Raw genomic sequence first — 27,882 nt, 5'->3', positions numbered from 1 at the left:
CACCTGCGGCCTATCCACCCTCAAGGTCCCGCCACCTTCCCTGTTCGCTAACCTCACCCCCGACTGCAAACCCGTCGCTACCAAGAGCAGGCGGTACAGCGCCGGGGACAGAGCTTTCATTAGCTCTGAGGTGCAGCGTCTCCTGAAGGAGGGCATCATCGAGGGGAGCAGCAGCCCCTGGCGTGCCCAGGTTGTAGTCGTTAAGACCGGCAATAAAAACCGCCTGGTCATCGACTACAGCCAAACCATAAACCGGTACACCCAGCTGGACGCATACCCCCTTCCCCGCATATCTGATATGGTCAATCAGATTGCTCAATACCGGGTATTCTCTACCATCGACCTTAAGTCGGCCTACCACCAACTCCCTATCCGCTCCGAGGACCGCCAGTATACCGCCTTCGAGGCGAATGGCCGCCTCTACCACCTTCTTGGATCCGATCACCCACGAGGGTGGGCTCTGTTATTTAGTCAATAAAAACCTATAGTTACTTTCTTAACTCGTCGCTTTTCATTGGACGAATTGATAGGTATATCAGCGCTTTTAGTTGCTGCTGACTGTTGGGACAGAGAAGATGACAGTCTTCCTGGGTCCAACAGCGTCACATCACATTCGGCCCATCATGTCTGTGCCGGCTCTTTGGTAGAGCTCTCCAATTAGTCCCACTCCCCCAGTTTTTTCCCCACAGCCCTGCAAACTTTTCCCCTTCAAGTGCTGATGCCTTTGAGTTTTTTCGCTTAATTTTGGAGGTGAAACTCATCTCATTCACAGTAATTATTGGGATTTAACCCTCAAATCCGAAAGCTTAAACCTAGTTTAACCTGGGATGGGTTACATTTCTGAATACAGTTATTGAGTGTTGGTTCAAAGATGTACCTTTGCATGGTCCGTTTTCAAATAAAATGTCATCTATTGCAATGTCGCTGTTTATTGACAGGCCACGAATCGCTTCAAAGACAATCTGAAAAAGAAAAATATTTATTTGTAAATTCAGCAGCGAGTTGTTGTGATCTGGAATGCACTGCCTGAAAGGGCGGTGGAAGCAGATTCAATAGTAACTTTCAAAACGGAATTGGATCAATACAAAAGCAAAATACTGTGGATGCTGGCAATCTGAATTGGATATATATTCGATGGGGGGACATTTGCAGGGCTATGGGGGAAAGAGTAATGGGGAGGAGTGGGACTAATTGGATAGCTCTTTCAAAGAGCTGGCACAGGCACGGTGGGCCAAATGGCCTGCTTCCATTTCAACTTTTTAAACAATACTTTAGTTATCCAACTTTTTTGTTGAGGGGGTGGAGGGGGGCGGGGGGCGGTAGAAGTGAGTAACCTTTAGTACACTGCCCTTTCACTCCATGGATCTGGATTCTAATTCAGGCCAAACCGACAAGATGAAATACTCTCCTCCTTTTTAATTTCCCAAAGGGATCTGAGCTTCAGACAGCCTGATCCCAGCTTGTAGCTGTATAGCTTATTACTGCCAATAATTCTGTCTCAACTAGGAAATCGCAACAAGAAGAACCATTTGATTAGGCTTGATCACAACAAAATACAGAAGAACATTATTTACAGCGAAGATGATTTGTTTTGCACGATAAAAAAACGCGTCAAAAAACGAATGAGAAGGGATCAATTTAGTTGCCTTTCACCTCGAGTACAGCCTGAGTCAGCACTTCCAGCTATGATTGTTACCAGTAGTGTGGTTTCCAGCTAAGGAACATTGCACAATGCAATAGTCTATTCTGAAAAGGTGAAACCGGAGCCTCTGTTTAGTTTTGGATGTGGTAGAATCAATAGTGGGAATAAATATGTTTGATTTACTGAAAATAAAATAGCATTTACTTGTGATTTTTCTGGTGCTGGGGAATGGAACACAGGCTAACGGTTATTAAACACTCCCAGGTTAGGCATAGCATGGTTAGATGCAGAGCAAAGCTCGCTGTGCTTGGCTCCAATGATGTGCCGTAACCCCCAACCTCGGAAGAACATCACCTACTTCGCCAGTGTTGACATTTCCCCCCTTTCCGTAACTTGCCATCCTGTATCCTCTCTAACCGAGACCGCCAATTTAACGCTACTTTAGCTATAAAGTTTTGTACCATGGGAACATGATAACCAGTAACTGGCCAAACTACTTTCACAATAGAAGTCTTCATCAATCTGGGTGGGATTCAATGCCAGGCTTTGTATGCTAACTTGCTGCACAGGCCATTCCTAAATATACAGCGTATTAACGCCAACTAACCTGATGTTTTTGCTCACACTTGTATTCTATGGAGGCTTTCATCCAAGATATACTCTGTTCTCCTCTTCTTTTCCAAATGAGAGTTTCTTGAGCATTCTCCTTCTTTAAGTAAATGTTTAGCGATCCAGTTCCAATTCCATACATGTGGTAGAAGAACATCAAACACTGGTTGCCAGTGAATCCGCGCAGTTGCCACGACAACAAACGTGCATTGTATCCATGCCTCATATGAGAGGCCTCAATGTACATGTAGCGCCCTAAATAAAAGGTTTTCAATAGGTTAGATTGCAGGCATCCTGCTCTGAAATAAACCCCTCGTTCTTGGGAAATACAATCCCTACCTATTGCCCTTTAGTTAATGGCCCTGAAATTAGGATCGGGAGCTTGCCGCGCGTGCAAGCCCCCGATGTGCACTCACCCTGCGCGCTGACATCTGAAGCCCGGGCCTGCTTGCATTTCCTTTCACAGGCCCGGTTCAGCTGTCGGCGCGCTGTGCTAACCTGACCCAGCGGCGTAGTTAGTGCGATGTGCCGGCTCGGATCAGGTGAGCACTGTGCAGCCAATCAGGGGAGGGGAAACTCATTCATGAGTTTGACAGTAAGAGCTGTCAAACTCATGAAAACTACGGGGTCCCAAAACACTACTTAAACTTTAAATAAAAATTTAAAAAACATCCCAATCATTAAATTAAGTATAAATAAGTTTAAAAAAAAATTTAAACAATAATTTTTTTTTGAAAAAATAAATTTTTAATAAAAAGGGTCTAAAACTAAACTTACCTTATTGTAGATTCTTTAAAATAATAAACCTGTGGAAAAAAGATTCTAAATTGCACTAAAACACCACTTACCTGTAAAAATAAATACTTACGTGTGCTTTTTACAAGCGTAAAGACCAGAGGCCTTTACACATGCGTAAATCCCCCAAAACAGAGGAAATCCAAGACGCACGCGCTGCCCCCTACAGCGCACGCGCTAGCCTCTTCACCTCTTGGGTTAGAGGAGAGGAAATGCCGGTTTTCAGCGCCTGCGCTGTGCATGCTGAAAACCGGCATTTCCTCCAGCCAGACGCGTGAGTACCCCTTCCGTACTCACGCGTTTGGGGAGGAATTACTGCCCCAATATTAACAATCGGGACTACAAGAGACAGGTGTAAAGCAACATGACCTCGCCCCTCCCAATCTCTATCATTTCCTCCAGCCCTACAACCCTCCGCGATCTCTGCGCTCCTCTAATTCTATCCTCTTGCACATCCTCGATTGAAATCGCTCCACCACTGGCAGCTGTGTCAGAATCTACAGTCAGAATCAGGGGAATTTATAATGGGGAACAAAGAAATGGCAGACCAATTAAATACATACTTTGGCTCTGTCTTCACAAAGGAGGACACAAATAACCTTCCAGAGATGTTGGGGAACATAGGGTCTAATGAGAGGGAGGAACTGTATGAAATCAGTATTTGTAGGGAAATGGTGTTAGGGAAATTGATGGGATTGAAGGCCGATAAATCCCCAGGGCCTGATAATCTACATCCTAGGGTACTTAAGAAAGTGGCCCTAGAAATAATAGATGCATTGCTGATCATCTTCCAAAATTCTATAGACTCTGGAACAGTTCCCATGGATTGGAGGGCAGCTAATGTAACCCCACTATTCAAAAAAGGTGGTAGAGAGAAAACGGGGAATTATAGACCGGTAAGCCTGACATCGGTAGTGGGGAAAATGCTAGAGTCCATTATAAAAGATGTAATAGCAGAGCACTTGAAAAACAGTGACAGGATCGGACAAAGTCAAAATGGATTTACAAAAGGTAAATTGTGCTTGACTAATCTACTGGAATTTTTTGAGGATGTAACTGGTAGAATAGATAAGGGAGAACCAGTGGATGTGGTGTATTTGGACTTTCAGAAGGCTTTCGATAAGGTCCCGCATAAGAGATTAGCGTGTAAAGTTAAAGCACATGGGATTGGGGGTAAGGTACTGACTTGGAAAGAGAACTGGTTGGCAGACAGGAAGCAAAGAGTTGGAATAAACGTGTCTTTTTCCGAGTGGCAGGCAGTGGCTAGTGGGTACCGCAGGGATCGGTGATAGGACCCCAGCTATTCACAATATATATTAATGATCTAGACGAGGGAACTGGATGTAATATCTCCAAGTTTGAAGACGACACAAAGCTGGGTGGGCATGTGTACTGTGAGGAGGATGCAGAGAAACTCCAGTATGATTTGGACAGGTTGGGTGATTGGGCAGATTCATGGCAGATGCAGTATAATGTGGATAAATGCGAGGTTATCCACTTTGGTGGCAAAAACAGGAAGGCAGATTATTATCTGAACGGCAATAGATTGGGAGAAGGGGAAGTGCAACGAGACCTGGGTGTCCTTGTGCACCAGTCGCTGAAGGTAAGCATGCAGGTGCAGCAGACGGTTAAGAAGGCAAATGGTATGTTGGTCTTCATAGCGAGAGGATTCGAGTACAGGAGCAAGGATGTCTTGCTGCAGTTGTACAGGGCCTTGGTGAGACCACACCTTGAGTACTGTGTGCAGTTTTGGTCGCCTTATCTGAGGAAGGATGTTATTGCCATGGAGGGAGTGCAGCGAAGATTCACCAGACTGATACCTGGGATGGCAGGAATGACGTATGAGGAGAGATTGGGTCGATTGGGCTTATATTCGCTGGAGTTTAGATGAATGAGAGGGGATCTCATTGAAACATATAAAATTCTAACAGGACTAGACAGACTGGATGCAGGAAGGATGTTCCTGATGGCGGGGAAGTCCAGAACCAGGGGTCACAGTCTAAAGGTAAGGGGTAAGCCATTTAGAACAGAGATGAGGAGGAATTTCTTCACCCAGAGAGTGGTGAAACTGTGGAATTCTCTACCACAGAAGGCAGTTGAGGCTAATTCATTAAATATATTCAAGAAGGAGTTAGATATATTTCTTAAGGCTAAAGGGATCAAGGGATATGGGGATACAGCAGGGACAGGATGCTGAATTTGGATGATCAGCCATGATCTCATTAAATGGCGGAGCAGGTTCAAGGGGCCGAATGGCCTACTCCTGCTCCTATCTTCTATGTTTCTCTGTTTCTATGTCTCTGAAGCTCTGAATTCCCTCCTTAAACCTTTCCGCCTTGCTACCTCTCTTTCCTCCTTTAAGACGCTCCTTAAAACCTACCTCTTTGACCAGGTTTTGGTCACCGGTCCTAATATCTCCTTATATGGCTCAGTGTTTGATAACTCTCCTGTGAAACTCTTTGGGACGTTTTACTATGTTAAAGGCACTATATAATTGCAAGTCACTTTAATTCTCCACTCCCACTCTGACCTCTCTGACCATGGCCTCCTACATTGTTCCAATGAAGCTCGAGGAACAGCAACTCATTGTAACATTTGCATATTGAATTATCATTGGCCCGCAGGCATCTGTAAGGAATACCTATTATATTCACATGTGATCATATGCTGAGTTGTCATTGGCCTGCAGGCATCTGTAAGGACTGCTCTTGTTTTGAAGACCCAGGCTAGGGGTCCTAATGCCAGGCTTTTTCCCACTGGTGCTGTATGAGTAAGATCACAGACCTAATGCTTAATAAAAGAGTTAAACTGTAATACTCCGTTGTCCTGCAATTTATTAGTTTTATACAAAGTGTGTAAAACAAGACATGGTGTCAGAACAGGAATTTGAAATGGACATCGTTGGAGCTCCCTTGCCTCGAATGGATTGGGGATCTTTGAACTTAGGTGGAGAATGGCGCAAGTTCAAGCAACACATGGAATTGATGTTCTCGGGTCCGTTGAAATGCAAAGGGGAGGAAGAAAGATGCAGCTACCTACTCCTGTGGATCGGAGAAAAAGGGAGAGACATTTTTAACACATGGTCTCTCACCACGGATGAAGCAAACGTACTGAAAAGTTATTTTGACCGTTTTGAACCATATGTGATGCCCAAGACAAATACGATATTCGCTAGGTACAAGTTTCAGGAGAAAGTACAAGGAGCTAGTGAGTCGTTTGAACAGTTCGTGACTGAGTTAAAACTGCTGGTAAAAGATTGTGAATATGCAGATAAAGATGAGATGGTCAGAGACCGCATTGTGTTTGGAATACATTCAGCTAAAGTGAGAGAGAAACTTTTGAATGTTGGGTCCGGGCTAACGCTGGACAAAGCTATGGACATAGCTAGATCGCATGAGATAGCCCAAGCACAGTTGAAAACCATAACTGGCGCCACGAGCAGCTCGCGTGAACAGACAGTGCACGCAGTTAATAGACACACACCAAAGAACACCGCCCAGAGAGTGTGTTTCAGAACAGAAAGAATAGAGAGAGTTCTAAAAATGAGCGACACAGACATAAAACGCTTCAAAAACTGTGGATAGTGTGGAAACAAGATTCATGGAGAAAAGGAGTACTGCCCTGCCAAAGGAAGGCAATGTACTAAATGCGGTAAACGGAACCACTTTGCTAAAGTTTGCAGGACTGTTTTTGGAATGCAGTACACACAGTGAGTGACAGCCAAATGCCAGATAGAGAGCCAAATGCAGAGGAACTGTTTATTGATTCTGTGTTACAGAAAAAACAGATTTCAGAGACTGAGCAAGCCTTTGCAGATATTGAGATAGGAAAACAGGGCAAAGAGCTTAAGTTTAAACTAGACACTGGAGCTCAGGTTAATGTAATTCCTCTGAGTGAGTATCACAGCTTGAAGGATGAGTGTGAGCTACAGCCCACCTCACGCAGACTGACCAGCTATGGGGGTGAGCAGCTCATTGTAAAAGGCACATGCGTGATGAAATGCAAGTACAAAGAAAGCGACATGATGTTGGACTTTTACATTGTTGACACTCGAGCACCTCCAGTGCTAGGTCTAAAGGCATGTTTAGACATGGACCTCGTCAAGCTAGTGCTATCATTGACAGCACCAGTTGAGAAGCAGACAGTCATGGAGGAGTTTGCTGATGTTTTCACTATTCACCTTGACCCAGCAGCAACCCCTGTGGTTTGCCCACCGAGAAGGATACCCCTTGCTCTACGTAGCCACCTGAAGGAGGAGTTGCAGAGCATGGGGAATACAGAAATCATCGTCCAGGAAACAGAACCGACAGAGTGGGTCAACGCGTTAGTAGTGGTTGAGAAACCACGTACAGGCAAGCTCAGAGTCTGTCTCGACCCCAGAGATTTGAACAAGGCTATCAAATGCTCTCACTACCCTCTACCAACGCTAGATGACATCACACCCAAGCTAGTGGGAGCACGTTACTTCAGTGTAATGGACGCACGATCAGGATACTGGACTATCAAACTCACAGAAGAGTCATCTAAGCTAACAACGTTCAACACACCATTTGGATGCTACCGATTTCTGCATTTACCATTTGGTCTTATCTCAGCTCAGGATGAATTCCAGCGGAAGATCGACGAAACCTATGAAGGCCTCGATGGAGTAGTCGCAATCGTAGACGACATCCTCATCTATGGCAGGAATAGAGAGGAACATGACAGGAACCTCCGTGCGATGCTGCAAAGATCACGGGAGAAAGGTACCCAGCTCAACTGCGAGAAAAGCATAATCGGATCCACCGAGATCAGTTATTTCGGGCATCGCCTCTCAACTGATGGCATTAAGCCGGATCCAGAGAAAATTGCCGCCATCAAGAAGATGGAGCCGCGGAAGAACCGCACAGAGCTAGAGACAGTACTAGGCATGGTTAACTACTTAGCCAAGTTTGCCCCGAGCCTCTCCGAAATCAACGCACCCATGCGTCAGTTGCTCAAACAATCCAATGAGTTCCTGTGGGACAAACAACATGACACAGCATTTCAGAAAATGAAAGACCTAATCACCAGAGAACCAGGACCAGTTCTTGCCTACTTCGACCCCAACAAAGAGCTCAGACTACAAGTGGACGCGTCAAAGTACGGACTAGGTGCAGTATTACTGCAAGAAGGAAAGCCCATCGACTACGCTTCCAGATCTCTCACAGACAGTGAAATCAACTATGCTCAAATCGAGAAAGAGCTATATGCAATTCTGTTTGGATGTAAGCGTTTCCACCAGTACGTCTATGGCCGACAAGTCATTGTGGAATCCGACCACAAGCCCCTCGAGTCAATCATGAGGAAACCACTAGCCGCAGCCCCACCAAGGCTACAGAGAATGATCCTTCAGCTACAGAAGTACGACTTCACAATCATTCACCGTCCAGGCAAAGACATTCCTGTCGCAGACACGCTCTCCAGAAAGTCTCTTAGCTACCAGCCTCAGTGAAGGCATGGATGTGCAGGTGCACATGGTGTACAACAGCTTACCTGTGAGTGACTCAAAACTGAAGGAGATCTGAGCAGGAACAGAGAAAGATGCACAACTCACACTGCTGAGCAAAGTCATACATGAAGGATGGCCTGAGGAAAGGAGGAAATGCCCTCAGAGCATATCTGAATTCTGGAACCACAGAGACGAACTGTCACAAATCAACAGAATCATCTTCAAAGGGGAGAAGATCATCATTCCTACCAGTCTCAGAGAAGAGATGTTGACAAAAATTCATGCTGGACATATGGGCATGGAAAAATGTAAACAAAGAGCACGTGACATTATGTTTTGGCCCGGAATGTGCAAACACATTGAGGACATTGTCGGAAAATGTTCCATTTGTCTAGAACGGCGCCCATCAAATGTCAAAGAGCCCATGATACCTCACCATATCCCAGATAGGCCCTGGCAGGTCGCGGCAACGGATCTGTTCAAATGGAACAACGAGGACTACATAGTGACTGTTGATTACTACAGCAGATTTTTTGAACTGGACAAGCTTCACAGCACCACATCTGCAGCTGTGATCCACAAGCTAAAGGCAGCCTTTGCCAGGCATGGCATGGTAGAGACTTTAGTCTGAGACAATGGCCCCCAATACAAATCAAAAGAGTTCGAGTCGTTTGCCAAGGCATGGGATTTCACACATATCACATCAAGCCCACATTACCCTCAAAGTAATGGCCTTGCTGAAAAAACTGTCCAGATTGCAAAAACACTCATGGACAAAGCCAAAGCGGACAAAAGAGACCCCTACATCAGTCTCCTTGGGTACCGCAACACTCCGGTTGACAACTTCAAGTCACCAGCACAGCTGTTGATGAGCCGCAGACTTCGCTCAATCCTTCCAAGCACAAACCAGCAGCTGCAGCCAGAGGTTATCAGCTGCAAGCAAGTGCATGCAAAACGCGTGCAGAGACAGCAACACCAAAAGAGATACTATGACAGGTCAGCTAGACTACTGCCGCCGCTGCACAATGGAGAATCCGTCAGAATCCAGGAGCATGACTACTGGAAGCCAGCAGTCGTCATCCAGCCAGCTGACACTGAGCGATCGTATCACATCCGCACCCCAGAAGGACAGGTGTACCGCCGCAATTGCAGGCACCTCCTGAACACCAAGGAACAACACCGTCATTCCGACGAGAGGATCAGTTCAACAGAGTGTGATGAACAGAGCAATACACAAAACACATCATACTTACCTGAACCTAAACCTGAACCTGAATTATTGACCGATTGAGGAGCATGCTCAGTTTCATACCACACAAGGTCGGGACGAGAGGTCAAGCCTAGAGTTATCCTTGACTTGTGAACTGTCAAAGGGTGTAGGCGGATCGCTGCCCTAAAAAAAAACTTTACATCGTTATTGAACCGTTGAGATGTTTTCAGTGCTAGTTAAATGCTGAGTTTACTTATATGTTTATGCTACCGAGAACATTATGTAGAAGAAGGTTTAAAAGTAATGCATAACATTTTTCTTTTAAAAGAAAGGGGATGTAACATTTGCATATTGAATTATCATTGGCCCGCAGGCATCTGTAAGGAATACCTATTATATTCACATATGATCACATGCTGAGTTGTCATTGGCCTGCAGGCATCTGTAAGGACTGCTCTTGTTTTGAAGACCCAGGCTAGGGGTCCTAATGCCAGGCTTTTTCCCACTGGTGCTGTATGAGTAAGATCACAGACCTAATGCTTAATAAAAGAGTTAAACTGTAATACTCTATTGTCCTGCAATTTATTAGTTTTATACAAAGTGTGTAAAACAAGACACTCATCTTTCGATGAGGCACTTTACAGCCTTCTGGACTCAACACTAAATTCAACAATTTCTGATCATAACCTTTGCCCCCATTTTTTTGGACGGCAGCTATAGTTGATTCTACTATTCCCAGTTGCCTCAAATTTTTTTGCGCCGCCTGAGCCATTCAGAATACCGTGTACTTCAATACCATGTATTGAAAAACCAGCAAGCCAGCTGCGCGGGTTCCCTGGAGCATTGCGCGGCCATGGAGGAAGGGAACATTGCTCTAGACGCATCTTTTGTTTCTTTACTTGTCCCATTACCACCCTCTTTTGCCTCGCACCATCATCCCTTTTGTCCTTTAATCTCTCCTGCCTTTCACCCTATCACAGACCTTCCCTTTTGTTCTTTCCTCCCCTCCCCCCTTTCCCTGCCCCTGTACTTGCTTAAAACCTGTTACATCTCTAACTTTTTCCAGTTCTGACAAAAGGTCATCAACCTGAAACATTTACTCTGTTTCTCTCTCCACAGATGCTGCCTGACCTGCTGAGCATTTCCAGCATTTTCTGTTTTTATTTCAGATTTCCAGCATCTGCAGTATTTTGCTTTTATATAAATGCAAGTTGTTGTTGTTGTATTTTACCAGTTATCGTATAATGAATTTTATTCTGCCTTCCTTTCAAATACTATCCATGGAAATATATTCTATTCATTTCACACCTGAACCCAACTTTCTAGGTTTAATGGTGAATTCCACTCAGGCTGTGGAGGGCGGTGGTGGTGGTGGGGGTAGGTGTGGGGGGGGGGGTGGTGGGGGTGGCGGAGACGGGGGGACGGGTAGCAGAAATGGGGCTGTGTGGAAAACTTTCATTTCAAGGGAAGTCATTAAAGCATCTCCTCCCAGTTCCCCCAAGTATAGAACTGAGCCATACAGTTCAGGAGAGTTCCTGGGCTGTGCTGACTTTGATGGTCTGTGCTACAATTGGCCTCAGCATTCCCGGACTAGGGAGGAGGGGGTGGGGGAGCGGGAGGAAGTAATGTCAGCTTTCCTGCACCTGGTTACTATCCAGGTATCCTTGCTGGAAAGTTGTGCGTAATTTGGATGAGGATAGGATCAGGCTCCGCTGTGAAAGCTCACACAGTTGAATATGTAAACATATCACTCATCTGTGATGAATTATTGCTTGGACAAAGTACAAGAGGGCAGCTGGAATCATATTCCAGTACAAAACTGTGCCTTCAAGAGGGGAGGGACGAGCATCTTGGTATGTCTGCCTTGAGATTAAATGATTCAACTTGTGCCTTTCAAAACACAGCCTCATGGAACCTTGTAATTTCAGTTCTGATGGCTGGAAAAGCACACACTTAAATGACTTCATCCAACTTTGGTTTGGCTTCTGGTGTGCTGCCACTTCCATGGAGCGGTGATCAGTATTCCTTTAAAGTTCGTCATGGGGGTTACCGTTGATCAGAAACTTAACTGGACCAGCCATATAAATACTGTGGCTACAAGAGCAGGTCAGAGGCTGGGTATTCTGTGGGGAGTGACTCACCTCCTGACTCCCCAAAGCCTTTCCACCATCTACAAGACACAAGTCAGGAGTGTGATGGCATACTCTCCACTTGCCTGGATAAGTGCAGCTCCAACAACACATAAGAAGCTCAACACCATCCAGGACAAAGCAGCCTGTTTGATTGGCACCCCATCCACCACCTTAAATATTCACTGCCTCCACCACCGGCGCACTGTGGCTGCAGTGTGTACCATCTACAAGATGCACTGCAGCAACTCGCCAAAGCTTCTTTGACAGCACCTCCTAAACCCATGACCTCTACCACCTAGAAGAACAAGGGCAGCAGCCGCATGGGAACGCCATCACCTCCAAGTATCCCTCCAAGTCACACACCATCCTGACTTAAAAATATATCGCCGAGTCTTCATCGTCACTGGGTCAAAATTCTGGAACTCCCTACCTATCAGCACTGTGGGAGTACCTTCACCATACGGACTGCAGCGGTTCAAGAAAGCGGCTCATTACAGCCAATGAAGTACTTCTGAAGTGTAATCACTGTTGTAATGTAGATAAACATGGCAGCCAATTTGTGCACAGCAAGGTCCCACATTTTCAAGGTCAGCTAGGAATGGGTCATAAATGCTGGCCTTGCCAGCAATGCCCACATCCTGTGAATGAATATTTAAAAAATTCTCTAATGAAAGTCTCCTTGCATCACATACCATTCCCTGGCCAAGGGAATGCGCAAGCAAGTGTTCCCAGACTACTGTCAGTGCCACTTCGTGAACAAGGTCCCGGGTGTGCATGAGGTGACCAGCCCTTCAATTTACCTTCCATCCCTCTGGGGAGGCAACTTCCACCTACTCAGTGATTCCCATTAATCAAGATCTGGAAGCAGAGGCAGATCAGAAGCACAATCCCAACTTCTACTTCCCCGCACTATGATGGATTACATAGATACATAGAGATAGGAACAGGAGTAGGCCATTCGGCCCTTCGAGCCTGCTCCGCCATTCAATGAGATCATGGCTGATCTTCGTCTGAGATCATAGCTGATCTTACCAGTTCAGTACCCCGTCCCCGCCTTTTCTCCGTAACCCTTAATCCCCTTAGCCTTCAGAAATATATCCAATTCTCTCTTGAAAATATTTATTGAATTAGCCTTCACAGCCCTCTGTGGCAGGGAATTCCACAGGCTCACCACTCTTTGAGTGAAGAAATTCTTCCTCATCTCTGTTTTAAATGATTTGCCCGCTATTTTTAGACTGTGGCCCCTGGTTCTGTGCTCCCCGGCCATTGGAAACATTCTCTCTGAATTCAGCCTGTCCAGGCCTGCCATAATTTTATATGTTTCGATGAGATCCCCTCTCAATCTTCTAAACTCCAGTGAGTACAAGCCCAAACTATTTAATCTCTCTTCGTAGGTCATTCCCGCCATTCCAGGTATCAGCCTGGTGAATCGCCGTTGCACTCTTTCCATGGCAAGAACATCCTTCCGCAGATGGGGCGACCAAAACTGTACACAATACTCCAGATGCGGTCTCACCAGCACCTTGTACAGCTGTAGTAAGGTATCCCTATTCCTATACTCGAACCCCCTTGATATGAAGGCCAACATACCATTTGCCTTCTTAATCGCCTGTTGCACCTGCATGCTCTCCTTCAGTGACTGGTGCACAAGAACACCCAGGTCCCTCTGCACTTCCCCATCTCCCAATCTATTGCCATTTAGATAATAATCTACCCTCCTGTTTTTACCCCCAAAGTGGATAACCTCGCATTTATCCACATTATAGTGCATCTGCCACGTATCCGCCCATTCCCCCAACCTGTCCAAATCGCACTGTAGCCTCCTGACATCCTCATCAGAGCCCACCCCTCCTCCTAGTTTAGTGTCGTCAGCGAATTTGGAAATATTGCATCCAATTCCCTGATCCAGATCATTTATATATATTGTGAACAGCTGGGGTCCCAGGACAGATCCTTGCGGCACCCCGCTGGTCACTGCCTGCCACTCCGAAAACGAGCCGTTTATTCCAACTCTCTGTTTTCTATCCGCCAGCCAGTTCTCTATCCACGTTAATACTTTGCCCCCAATCCCATGAGCCTTAATTTTGCATGATAATCTTTTGTGTGGAACCTTATCGAAGGCTTTCTGGAAGTCAAGGTACACCACATCCACTGGCTCTCCCCCATCTATTCTACCAGTTACCTCCTCAAAAAATTCCAGCAGATTAGTCAAACACGATTTACCCTTTGTAAATCCATGTTGACTCTGTCCGATCCTTTCCCCATTTGTCAAGTGCTCCGCTATTTTATCCTTAATAATGGACTCTAGCATTTTGCCCACAACCGATGTAAGGCTTACTGGTCTATAATTCCCTGCTTTCTCTCTACCCCCCTTTTTAAATATTGGGGTAACATTAGCTACCCTCCAATCCACGGGTACTGTTCCCGAGTCAATGGAGTTCCGGAAGATGATCCTTAGAGCATCTGCTATCTCCAGGGCCACCTCCTTAAGTACCCTAGGATGTAGTTTATCAGGCCCCGGGGATTTGTCGGCCTTCAGTCCCCTCAACTTACCCAACACCATATCCCTAGAGATACTAATTTCTGTCAGCTCCTCCCTCTCATTAGTCCCTATGTTTGCCGATATTCCTGGGAGGTTATTTGTGTCCTCCTTTGTGAATACAGAACCAAAGTATGAGTTTAATTGGTCTGCCATTTCCTTATTCTCCATTATATATTCTCCCGAATCGGACTGCAAGGGACCGACTTGGGATTTTACCAGTCTTTTCCTCCTGATATACCGATAAAAGCTTTTGCAGTCTGTCTTTATGTTTGCTGCAAGTTTACTTTCGTATTCTATTTTCCCCTTCCTGATTAATCCCTTTGTCCTCTTTTGCTGTATCCTGTACTGTCCCCAATCTTCCGGTCTGGTGCTTTTTTTTGCCAGTTGATATGCCCTTTTTTTTGATTTTATGCTGTCCCTAATTTCCCTCGTTATCCACGGTTGAGTCACCTTTTTAGGTTTATTTTTATGCCAAACCGGTATAAACATGTTCTGGAATTCTTCCATTCTATCTTTGAATGCTTGCCATTGTCTATCCACTGTCAATCCCCCCAGAAACACCACCCAATCAATCTTACCCAATTCCCGTCTCATACCCTCGTAATTCCCTTTATTTAAGTTCTGGACCTTAGTCTCTGATTCAATTTCCTCACTCTCCATCTCGACTGAGAGCTCGATCATATTATGATCGCTCTGACCCAAGGGGCCTCGTACAAGAAGATTGCTGATAAGTCCCTTCTCATTGCACAATACCCAGTCTAAAATGGCCTGATCTCGAGTCGGCTCCTCGACATATTGGTCCAGATAACCGTCCCGAAAACATTCCAGGAATTCCTCCTCCTCAGAATTTTTACTAATTTGGGTAGTCCAATCAATATGTAAATTAAAGTCACCCATGATGACAGCTGTGCTCTTATCGCACGCTTCTCTAATTTCCCTTTTTATGCCTTCCCTCACCTCCATATTACTATTTGGAGGCCTATATATCACACCCACTAACGTTTTCCTCCCCTTGCTATTTCTCATTTCTACCCATACAGATTCCGTTTCATCCGAGTTAATATCCTTCCTTTCCATTGCATTAATCCCCTCCTTTACCAGCAATGCTACCCCACCTCCCCTACCTTTTTGCCGATCCTTCCTAAATATTGTATATCCCTGGATGTTAAGTTCCCAGCCTTGCCCACCCTGCAGCCACGTTTCTGTAATCCCAATCAAATCATACTTGTTTACCTCTATTTCCACAACTAATTCATCCACCTTGTTCCTAATGCTTCTAGCATTAAGATACAAAGCCTTCAGGCTTGCTTTTTTCACACTCTCATTATGAATTAGTTTGGCCCTTTGTGTTTCTCTCCTTTGCTTATTGCTTCTCACCTTTCTACCATCTATTTCTGACTTCATATGACTTCCCTCTTTTCCACTACCTAGGTTCCCATCCCCTTGCCAAATTAGTTTAAATCCTCCCGAACCGCCCTAGAAAATATTACCCCGAGGACATCGGCTCCCTCACAGTTCAGGTGTAGACACCTGGATTAACATACTGATCCACTGGAACACTTGTGATAGCACAACACCTGGAACCTGAACCACATTTGTCTGCATCACCTCAGGACGTCCCAAAGCGCTTTACAGTCAATGAAGTATTGTTGAAGTGTAGTCACTTCAGATGCCTGAGGAAGAGAGTGTTTGAAGACCAGGACCTCAAACCCGGCACCAAGCTCATGGTCTACAGAGCAGTAGTGATAGCCGCCCTCCTGTATGCTCCAGAGACATCGACCATGTACAGCAGGCACCTCAAAGCATTAGAGAGGTACCACCAATGCTGCCTCCGCAAGATCCTGCAAATCCATTGGCAGGATAGGCACACCAACGTCAGTGTTCTCGCTCAGGCCAACATCCCCAGCATCGAAGCTTTGACCCCGCTTGATCAGCTCCGATGGATGGGCCACATCGTCCGCATGCCCGATACGAGACTCCCAAAACAAGCGCTCTACTCAGAGCCCCGACACGGCAGGAGCGCCCCAGGTGGGCAGAGGAAACGCTTCAAGGACACCCTCACAGCCTCCTTGAAAAAGTGCAACATCCCCACCAACACCTGGGAATCCCTGGCCCAAGACCGCACAAAGTGGAGGAGAAGCATCCGGGAAGACACCGAATACCTCGAGTCTCTTCGCTGGGAGCAAGCGGAAGCCAAGCGCAAACAGCGGAAGGAGTGGACGTCAACCCAAGCACCCCACCCACCCGCCCCTTCAACCACCGTCTGCCCCACCTGTGACAGAGACTGTAGGCCCGCATTGGACTCATCAGTCACCTGAGAACTCATTTTTAGCATGGAAGCAAGTCATCCTCGGTTCCGAGGGACTGCCTAAGAAGAAGATTGTAATGTAAGAAACATGGTAGCCAATTTGCGCACAGCAAGTTCCCACAAACAGCAACTTGATAATAACCAGTTTTAGCGATGGTTGAAGGATAAATATTGGCCAGGACACCAGTGAAATCTACCCTGCTCTTCTTCGAAATAATGGCTATGGGATCTTTTATGTCCCCCTGAGAAGACAGACAGGGCCTTGGCTTAACGTCTCATCCAAAAGACAGCGGCCTAGAAATTGAGTAGCCTTAGCGCCGCATTTGAGGCGCTAGAGGGCCGAGCGCTGGAGTTATGGCCAGTTTAGAAATTCCCTGGGGCCCTAGAATCGGCGGTAGACCGGTTGCGCTGCGCCGGCACCGATGACGTCATCGGTGTGCGCAGCGTCCCGGTTGCCGTGGTGACGGGCCCCAGCGCCGAAATTGAGTTGCGGCCGCCTCGCCCGTGGCAGCCGCAACTAAGATTTTTTCAACTGAGTCCTCCCCGAGTTAGCGCCGGCGCATTAAGGTCGCGCGGCGGCCGGCCGCTTTCCCGCCGGCCGCCTGCCCGCACCTCCCTCCCCGGACTCCTCCACCCCCCCCCCCCGCGGAACAGATGCGTCTGGCCTGCAAGCCCGGCACTTGTCCGAGGTGCCGGGCTCATTTTTTTCAATATTTGAACGGACAGCGGGCGGGTGCAGGCAGCTCCTCCTTAACTGAAGGAGGAGGCCTGCACTTCCCCAGCCTGCCGCACCGCATCGGGTCCCGCAGCGCCGGATTAGCGCCGCAATGTGGCAGTCAGCGCCCATTGGGAGGCGCTCACGCCTGCCAGTAGCGCCGGCAGCCGTCTGGGCGCGGCGCTACTGAATTTTTGGCGCGCGCAGGGGGACTTAGCGCCGGCGCTAAATTTCCGGCGCTAAAGCCCTGGCACGGCGCCAACTGAATTTCTAGGCCAGCACCTCCAACAGTACAGCACTCCTTCAGTACTGCACTGGGAGTGTCAGCCTAGATTTTATGCTCAAGTCTCTGGAGTGGGACTTGAACCCATGACCTTCTGACTAAAGGCCATGTAGACAAGGGGAAGGACATGGAAGATGGGAAAACAAAGAAAACCTTTAAGTAACAAGTGAAAAGTCCCAAGGCGCTTCACAGGAGCGATTAGCAAACAAAATTTGACAGCGAACCACATAAAGAGATATTAGGACAGCTTGGTCAGGGAGGTAGGTTTTAAGCGGTGTCTCCTCACCGATCGACAACCCACCACCTCCTGCCCTAATTAAGAGAAGAAAACTGATGCCACAGTGAGAATCAGAGCAAGAAATGGAGAGAGAGACAGAGAGGTGGAGAGAAAATAAAAGACAGAGAGAAGGATGAATAGAAAAGCAACCAAGACAGGTATAAGAACATATGAACATAAGAAATAGGAGCAGGAGTAGGCCATTCGGCCCTTCAAGCCTGCTCCTCCATTCAATAAGATCATGGCTGATCTGCTATCTCAACAAATAAATCTGGAATGGAGCCGTAGAGCTGTGTAGAGCTGTATATAAGACTACACTACCCAGCTGTATATATATTAAGACTACATTACCCATGAGGCACTAGGCTACCCAGAAGGCAGCAGTCAAGATGGAAGCCTCTACAGATACTGTACCATTCCACATGTGCTCAATAAAGTAACTAGCTGTGTTCATAATAAGAATGTCTATTTATTAATGAACATAAGATGGTACCAGGATGGTGAAGATCTGCTGAAAATTGTGAAAAGTGACATGGAGAATTTGAAGCCACCAGAGCGTTTGAATCTCGAGGAAAAAATCGACTACAATTGGCAGATTTTTAAACAACAATTCGAACTTTACATTGCAGCCATCGGATTCGGTATGAAGCAAGACGCAAGGAAGATAGTGTTGCTGCTTACGGTTGCAGGCCCACAGGCGATAGAGGTATTTAATACATTTGTATTTAATCCAGTGGAGAACAGAGAAAAATTAGAAGATGTGCTAAAAAAATTTGATGCACATTGCTCTCCCAAAAAGAATGAGACCTATGAAAGATACATCTTCTGTTCTCGGACACAGCAGCAAAATGAGACTTTTGATAGCTTTATAACTGATCTGAAACTGAAAGCACAGACATGTAATGTCTCTGAGCTCAAAGCATCCATGATTCGTGACCAGATTGTGTTTGGTATTCATGATAAAAAAGTCAGGGAACGTCTGTTGGGAGAAACCGAACTAAATTTGGAAAATGCGGTGAAAATATGCCAAGCCAGCGAGCTAGCTCGAAAGCACGCGAAGACTTTCAGTGAAATCAATAATGATGCGATTGTAACGAGTGATAATGCTGCTGTCGGTGCTGTGTCCTATAAGGGGAAGAAACATGGGCAGAACAGAAATGAAAAGTAATCGGAGGATGACATTTTTAATTGTAAACGCTATGGTTACAAACACCAGTTAAGACAATGCCCAGCGTTTGGAAAAATGTGCACAAAGTGTAATGGAAAGAATCACTTTGCCAAACAATGCTTTTCAAAAGTACAAACTAAGAAAGGGCAACGAGTTATGTAATTGAGGACACTGATTTAAGTGAGACATTTTTTGTAGGAATGGTGTCATGTGACGATATCAAAAAAGATACAGAAAATGTGCAGCCCTCAGAAATGGACAATGCTGAACATAAAGTCAATGCAGTAAAAGTGGACAAATGGATGATCCCACTGCAGATAAATGGAGCATTAGTTACATTGAAACTGGACACTGGGGCAAAAGCAAACTTAATCAGTATAAGTGACATAAAAAATATGAAAGAAAAGCCCAAAATACAGAAAAAGTCAGTACTACTGAAGAGCTATAATGGACAGAAAATAGATAGCTTAGGTGTATGCAGACTTAAAGTGACAGTCAAAGACAAAGTGCATCATCTCATGTTTTCTGTTGTGGCTGAAAGACTTGATTCACTATTAGGTGACAAAGCTTGTGAAGACTTAGAACTGGTCAAGAGAGTCTACCGTATAAACTGTGCCATAAGCAGACCAGATGACTCAGGTGATGAAGCAGAGAGCCCATCAAGGATGAAATGGCCAAAGGGTATCCATGTCTTCAAAAAGCCTAGTTTCTCCAAGAAGAAAAAGACTTTAAGGTCAAAGAGAAGCCAAAGGAAGAAAAGCACAAAGAGGAAAAACACAAGGAGAAAAAGTCCAAAGATATAACCGCAGCAGATGTTGTTAAGCAGTGGAAAGAGAAAAAGAAAAAGAAGAAGCCTGCACCAGAGCAGGAAGCAGTTCCGGTGGATACTCCTTCTTCCCTCAGGCCAATCTTTGGTGTTCCATTAGCCGAGGCTGCTGAGAGGACTATGCTGTATGATGGGATCCAGCTGCCAGCAGTTTTTCGAGAGTGCATTGACTACATTGAGAGTTATGGCATGAAGAGTGAAGGAAACACTGAAACCCTCTCCAAGCAAAGATCGCAAGGAGACCTCGATCTATACAAGAGCAGATTGATGACAATGCCGCAACTGCATCTTGTCATTCACCGCCAGAACAATCTCATGAAGACACATCAGACTTACCCGTGTTGAGAAGATCCACACGTGAAGTAAAAAAGCCTGATAGACTTAATCTTTGAGTACAATGTAAAGCTTTGAAAATGTGTTGACTGTTTTGAAAATGTTTATGTTTATAGAGCACTAACAAAAGTGTTACTGATATTATCTTTATTGTTTTCTTGAAAGTTGATTGATATCGATTTTGTTAAACCTCAAAGAAAGGGGGATGTAACGATCAATAACATGTCATTCTATAGTGGACACTAGGTGGAGCCGTAGAGCTGTGTAGAGCTGTATATAAGACTACACTACCCAGCTGTATATATATTAAGACTACATTACCCATGAGGCACTAGGCTACCCAGAAGGCAGCAGTCAAGATGGAAGCCTCTACAGATACTGTACTATTCCACATGTGCTCAATAAAGTAACTAGCAAAAGCTAGCTGTGTTCATAATAAGAATGTCTATTTATTAATGAACATAAGAATACGAACATAAGAAATAGGAGCAGGAGTAGGCCATTCGGCCCTTCAAGCCTGCTCCTCCATTCAATAAGATCATGGCTGATCTGCTATCTCAACAAATAAATCTGGAATACAAAGTTAGTAATAGTAAAAGTAACCATGCATCTATCGGATTGTCGTAAAAACCCATTTGGTTCACTAATGTCCTTTCGGGAAGGAAATCTGCCGTCATTACCTGGCCTGGCCTATATGTGACTCCAGACCCACAGCAATGTGGTTGACTCTTAACTGCCCTCTGAAATGGCCCAGCAAGCTACTTAGTTGTAACAAACTGCTACAAAACACAATAATAAGAATGAAACTGGACGGACCAACCAGCATCGACCTCGGCACCGGCTTCGGACATGTCAACGACGCAACCAGCCCAGTCGACCCTACAAAGTCCTCCTCACCAACATCTGGGTACTTCTGCCAAAATTGGGGGAGCTGTCCCACAGACTAGTCAAGCAACAGCCTGACATAGTCATACTTACAGAATCATACCTTTCAGCCAATGTCCCAGACTCCTCCATCACCATCTCTGGGTATGTCCTGTCCCAACGGCAGAACAGACCCACCAGGGGTGGCGGCACAGTGGTATACAGTCGGGAAGGAGTGGCCCTGGGAGTCCTCAACATTGACTCCGGACCCCATGAAGTCTCATGGCTTCAGGTCAAGCATTGGCAAGGAAACCTCCTGCTGATTACCACCTACCGCCCTCCCTCAGCTGATGAATCAGTACTCCTCCATGTTGAACACCACTTGGAAGAAGCACTGAGAGTAGCAAGGACACAGAATGTACTCTGAGTGGGGGACTTCAATATCCATCACCAAGAGTGGCTCGGTAGCACCACTACTGACTGAACTGGCTGAGTCCTGACGGACATAACCGCCAGTCTGGGCCTGCGATAGGTGATGAGAGAACCAACACAAGGGAAAAACTTACTTGACCTCGTCCTCACGAATCTACCTGTTGCAGATGCATCTGTCCATGACAGTATTGGTAGCAGTGACCATCGCACAGTCATTGTGGAGACGAAGTCCCGTCTTCACACTGAGGACACCCTCCAGCGTGTTGTGTGGCACTACCACCATGCTAAATGGGATAGATTCAGAACAGATCTAGCAGCTCAAAACTGGGCATCCATGAGGCGCTGTGGGCTATCAGCAGCAGCAGAATTGTATTCCACCACAATCTGTAAACTCATGGTCCAGCATATCCCTCACTCTACCATTACCATCCAGCCAGGGGACCAACCCTGGTTCAATAAGGGGTGTAGAAGAGCATGCCAGGAGCAGCACCAGGCGTACCTAAAAATGAGGTGCCAACCTGGGGAAGTTGCAACACAGGACTACATGCATGCTAAAAAGCAGGAGCAGCATGCTACAGACAGGGCTAAGCGATCCCACAATCAACGGATCAGAATAAAGCTCTGCAGTCCTGCCACATCCAGTCATGAATGGTGGTGGACCATTAAACAACTAACGGGAGGAGGAGGCTCCATGAATATCCCCATCCTCAAATATGGTGGAGCCCAGCACATGAGTGCAAAAGACAAGGCTGAAGCTTTTGCAACCATCTTCAGCCAGAGGTGCCGAGTGGATGATCCATATTGGCCGACTCCTGAGGTCCCCACCATCACAGAAGCCAGTCTTCAGCCAATTCGATTCACTCCATGTGATATCAAGAAACAGCTGAGCGCACAGGATACAGCAAAGGCTATGGGCCCCGACAACATCCCGGCTATCGTGCTGAAGACTTGTGCTCCAGAACTAGCCATGCCTCTAGCCAAGCTGTTCCAGTGCAGTTACAACACTGGCATCTATCCAACAATGTGGAAAACTGCCCAGGTATGTCCAGTCCACAAAAAGCAGGGCAAATCCAACCTGGCCAATTACCGCCCCATCAGTCTACTCTCAATCATCAGCAAAGTGATGGAAGGTGTCATCAACAGTGCTATCAAGCGACACTTACTCACCAATAACCTGCTCACCGATGCCCAGTTTGAGTTCCCCCAAGACCACTCAGCTCCCGACCTCATTACAGCCTTGGTCCAAACATGGACAAAGGAGCTGGATTCCAGAGGTGAAGTGAGAGTGACTGCCCTTGACATCAAGGCAGCATTTGACCGAGTGTGGCATCAAGAAGCCCTTGTAAAACTGAAGTCAATGGGAATCGGGGGGAAAACTCTCCGCTGGCTGGAGTCATACCTAGCACAAAGGAAGATGGTTGTGGTGATTGAAGCTCAATCATCACCGCCCCAGGACTACACTGTAGGAGTTTCTCAGGGCAGTGTCCTAGGCCCAACCATCTTCAATTGTTTCATCAATGATCTGCCCTCCAAAATAAGGTCAGAGATGGGGATGTTCGCTGATGACTGAACAGTGTTCAGTGCCATTCACAACTCCTCAGATAATGAAGCATTCCATGCCCACATGCAACAAGACCTGGACGACGTTCAGGCTTGAGCTGATAAGTGGCAGGTAACATTCGCGCCACAGAAGTGCCAGGCAATGACTACCTCCAACAAGTGAGGGTCTAATCACCTCCCCTTGACATTTAACGGCATTACCATCGCCGAATCCCCCACCATCAACATCCTGGGAGTCACCATTGACCAGAAACTTAACTGGACCAGCCACATAAATACTGTGGCAACAAGAGCAGGTCAGAGGCTAGGTATTCTGCGGCGAGTGTCTCACCTCCTGACTCCCCAAAGCCTTTCCACCATCTACAAGGCACAAGTAAGGAGTGTGATGGAATGCTCTCCACTTGCCTGGAAAGTGCAGCTGCAACAACACTCAAGAAGCTTGACACCATCCAGGAAAAAGCAGCCCGTTTGATTGGCACCCCATCCACCACCTTAAACATTCACTCTCTCCACCACCGACGTATCGTGGCTGCAGTGTGTACCATCTACAAGATGCACTGCAGCAACTCGCCAAGGCTTCTTCGGCACCACCTCCCAAACCCTTGACCTCTTCCACCTAGATGGACAAGGGCAGCAGGCGCATGGGAACACCACCACCTCCAAGATCCCCTCCAAGTCACACACCATCCTGACTTAGAAGTATATCGCCGATCCTTCATCGTCGCTGGGTCAAAATTCTGGAACTCCCTACCTATCAGCACTGTGGGAGTACCTTCAGCACACGGACTGTTGCGGTTCAAGAAGGCAGCTCACCACCACCTTCTCAAGGGCAATTAGGGATGGACAATAAATGCTGGCCTTGCCAGCGACGCCCACATCCCATAAACAAATAAAAAAAACCTCCACCTTCTCACTCTATCCCTTGATTCCCTTAGTATCCAGAAATCATCGATCTCTGTCTTAAATATACTCAACGACTGAGTATCCACAGCCCTCTTGAGTAGAGAATTCCAAAGATTCACAACCCTCTGAGTGAAGAAATTTCTCCTCATCTCAGTCCTAAATGGCCGACCCCTTATTCTGAGACTATGACCCCTAGTTCTAGACTCTTCAGCCAGGGGAAACAGCCTCTCAGCATCTACCCTGTCAAGCACTCTAAGAATTGTATATGTTTCAATGAGATCACCTCTCATTCTTCTAAACCCTAGAGAATATAGACCTAGTCTACTCAATCTCTCCTCATCGTACAATCCGCCCATCCTAGAAATCAGAGATAATAAGAAAATAAGAGACACCTGTTTTATATTTCAGATTTATAGCATACACAGTATTTTGCTTTTTGTATATGAAACACATCGTGAATGGAAGAGGCACATACATGCAAGGTACCTGATACTAGGTATGTGGTGACACAGCCCCCTAAGCTCTCCTAGTTGCACAGACAGACTGACTCCCAGCAAACCAGATCACCGGTGCTTAACTTCAACTACAGCTCATAAATCCCAGCCTCAGATCAAACTATTACATGGCAAATAAAAGCAAAATGTGCAGCACCAAGTTCAAATGTAATATGGATGGAAACCATATCAGAGATGGAATTTCACACCACCCTCACTCAAAATAGACTCGAAAAACAATACTATATTTTATAATTGCTGCTTAATCTGTAGTGCTGTAGCTTAATGGTTATGGCATAGGACGTGCAAGACTAGAGGTCAAAAGTTCAAATCCCACCATGGCAATTTGTGAAATTTAAATCCTATAAATCTGGTAATTAGTGGCCTAACACCAGAAAATGATCATTAAAGCTGTCGGATTATTGTTAGTAATGTTGTGGCAAGGGAAACCTGCCAGCTTTACTCAGTCTTACCCACCGTGGTTCCAGTTGATTCTTATTGCCTTCTAAGATGGCTTAGCAAGCCAAACAGCCACTACAAAACAGAACAGGCAACACTGCAACATCCTCACCAAGTTGGAAGAACTGTCTCACACACCAGTCAAGCAACAACAACAACTTGCATTTATATAGTGCCTTTAACGCAGTAAAACATCCCAAGGCGCTTCACAGGAGCGTTAACAAACACAATTTGACACCGAGGCACTTAAGGAGATATTAGAGTCATAGGCCTAGAAATTCAGTATCGCCACGTTTGGGGCATTATAGTCGAGCGGGCGCCCGGCGCAAATTATCGCCACCTTCAGCGAAATTGACCTGCTTCGCCCCAAGAGGTGCTGCGGGCGCTGCACGACTGTCCTAAGGCGCTAAGCCAGAGAAGCGAGGCGCTACCACCGAAGGCGGGCGCAGCGCAGGTGCGGCCAGTTAGCGATTGCAGGCAGACACGCTGGCGCCGGTCAGCTCTTAAAGGGGGAGGGTCGATCTTGGATTGCAGCCACACCCTGCATATTGGAGCCCTGATTCTCGGCCTGGACAAACCTGCTGCCACATTTTAATGCCTAGGACCATGGAGAGGGCCAGGGAGCGAACGCAGCGGTTCAGTGAGCGGGCCCTGCAGGTTCTGGTTGGCGCAGTGGAGCACAGGTGATCTATCCTGTTTCCGGACAGTGGCAGGAGGCCGCTGCCCACTGACTACTGCAAAGCTTTGAGGGAGGTGGCTCACAGAGTGACCTCCAGCAGCATGGTACCTAGGACCCCTGTGCAATGCAGGAAGAAGTTCAACGACCTCACTTGGGTTGTCAGGGTGAGTACCCTTTTCAGTATCCTCTTCATCCCTGCATGTGGACCTCAATTTATGGGCAAAGGGTCCTGAAAGCCCCAATGGCCAGCCCTCATCCAACACCTATGGGCCTTTCATGAAACTCACACGCACATTCACCACTTTACACACTGTAAGAGCTATTCAACCATGGGAGGCAGTGCAGCCAAGATCAGGGCTTCACGCTACTCAGAGCCTGTCCTTTCTCTTGCAGGGCAAGCTGGCACACAATAGGAGGCAGCAGCAACGGACCGGGGGAGGCCGGCCTCACCTTAAAGACCTCAGCGATCTGGAGCAGCGAGTCCAGTGCATTATGGCAGGCCGGCTGATTGGCCCCGTCGCCACTGGAGATGCCGACCCCGTTCTGGACAGCAATGGTAAGGACATCACCTTTTTGACCTCTCTCCTTCCACTTGTGCCTCACACCAGCATCCTTTGCCACTATCGAACCAATACAGTGCATTGCAGCACTCATGCCTCCCTCGCTGCCGCCCTGTCCTCACACTAAAGCAACTCTTGTACCTCCCTGCTTTCAGATGGTGAATCGCCTGGTGAGGAGGCGGGCCCTCAAGCTGCCACTGTGAGTGATTCTGAAGGCGAGGAGGAGGAAGAGGAAGCCGGACCATCAGTGCCACCCTCAGCCGAGGCAGCCCATGGCCATAATGGGGACACGTCTTCCCTGGAGGGGAGCAGGGGGGAAGGGTCTGAGGAGGGTGAAGCTCCGGGGCCCAGCGGGCTGCAGCAACGCGGGGGGGTTAGGGAAGCTCGGCGGCCTTCTCCCCGGAGGGAGAATCTGGCCTCCAGTCCTGCTACAGTGAGCGCAGAAGAGGTGCGGCTCCTCGCTGAAATGGGCGCCCAGGCAGAACAGAGGCACACTGAGCTCATGGCTGCAGTGGCAAGGATGCCCGAATCCATTGAGTCACTGGCAAGGAGTGTCCAGGACTTCAGGGCAGCACAGGCAAGGAGTCTGCAGGACTTCGGTGCAGCACTGGCAAGGAGTCTGCAGGACTTCGGTACAGCACAGGCAAGGAGTCTGCAAGACTTCGGTGCAGCACTGGCAAGGAGTCTGCAGGACTTCGGTACAGCACAGGCAAGGAGTCTGCAGGACTTCGGTGCAGCACAGGCAGTACAGGCGGCTTCTACGCAAGTGCTTAGTGGTGCCATGCAGTCAGTGGCCGGTCTGATGCAGACGCAGATTGAGGCCACACGAGCATTCACTGCTGCCACCCTCGCTGCATCGGGCACGAATCGCCGGGGCCCTCGCTGCGCCACAGAAGGCCAGCAGTCTGTGCTTCAGCCAGGATTTTGGCCAGGCGACAGTGAAGGAACGGCGATACAGGTCCAAGTCAGGATGGTGTGTGGCTTGGAGGGGAACTTGTAGGTGGTGATGTTCCCATGCATCTGCTGCCCTTGTCCTTCTAAGTGGTAGAGGTCGCGGGTTTGGAAGGTGCTGTTGAAGGAGCTTTGGCGAGTTGCTGCAGTGCATCTTGTAGATAGTACACACTGCAGCCACAGTGCGCCGGTGGTGGAGGGAGTGAATGTTGAAGGTGGTGGATGGAGTGCCAATCAAGCGGGCTGCTTTATCCTGAATGGTGTCGAGCTTCTTGAGTGTTGTTGGAGCTGCACTCATCCAGGCAAGTGGAGAGTATTCCATCACACTCCTTACTTGTGCCTTGTAGATGGTGGAAAGGCTTTGTGGAGTCAGGAGGTGAGACACTCGCCGCAGAATTCCCAGCCTCTGGCCTGCTCTTGTAGCCACAGTATTTATATGGCTGGTCCAGTTCAGTTTCTGATCAATGGTAACCCCCAGGATGTTGATAGTGGGGGATTCAGCGATGGTAATGCCATTGAATGTCAAGGGGAGATGGTTAGGCCTGCATTTAGTGCCCATCCCTAATTGCCCTTGAGAAGATGGTGGTGAGCCGCCTTCTTGAACCGCTGCAGTCCATATGGTGTAGGTACACCCACAATGCTGTTAGGAAGGGAGTTCCAGGATTTTGGC

At 47.2% G+C, this 27,882-nt stretch overlaps 1 protein-coding gene across 1 annotated transcript in view; it reads right to left on the bottom strand.

The window, feature by feature from the left end:
* Window positions 1-27,882, bottom strand: part of mamdc2a (MAM domain containing 2a) — a 249,100-nt gene that overhangs the window by 41,062 nt on the left and 180,156 nt on the right. Inside the window, exons 12-13 of the mRNA XM_085992348.1 lie at window positions 2,250-2,506; window positions 878-962 (exon numbers count right to left, since the gene is read on the bottom strand). Of these exons, the coding sequence (XP_085848474.1) occupies window positions 878-962; window positions 2,250-2,506 (342 nt within the window). The remainder of the gene's footprint in view (window positions 1-877; window positions 963-2,249; window positions 2,507-27,882) is intronic.

This window comes from Somniosus microcephalus, chromosome 1 (assembly GCF_052327205.1).
Source record: "Somniosus microcephalus isolate GS21.2 chromosome 1, FLI_Smic_1.0, whole genome shotgun sequence".
Taxonomy (NCBI): domain Eukaryota; kingdom Metazoa; phylum Chordata; class Chondrichthyes; order Squaliformes; family Somniosidae; genus Somniosus; species Somniosus microcephalus.
Note: the sequence above shows the minus strand (reverse complement) of the source record. Positions and strands in the feature narration are given on the sequence as shown.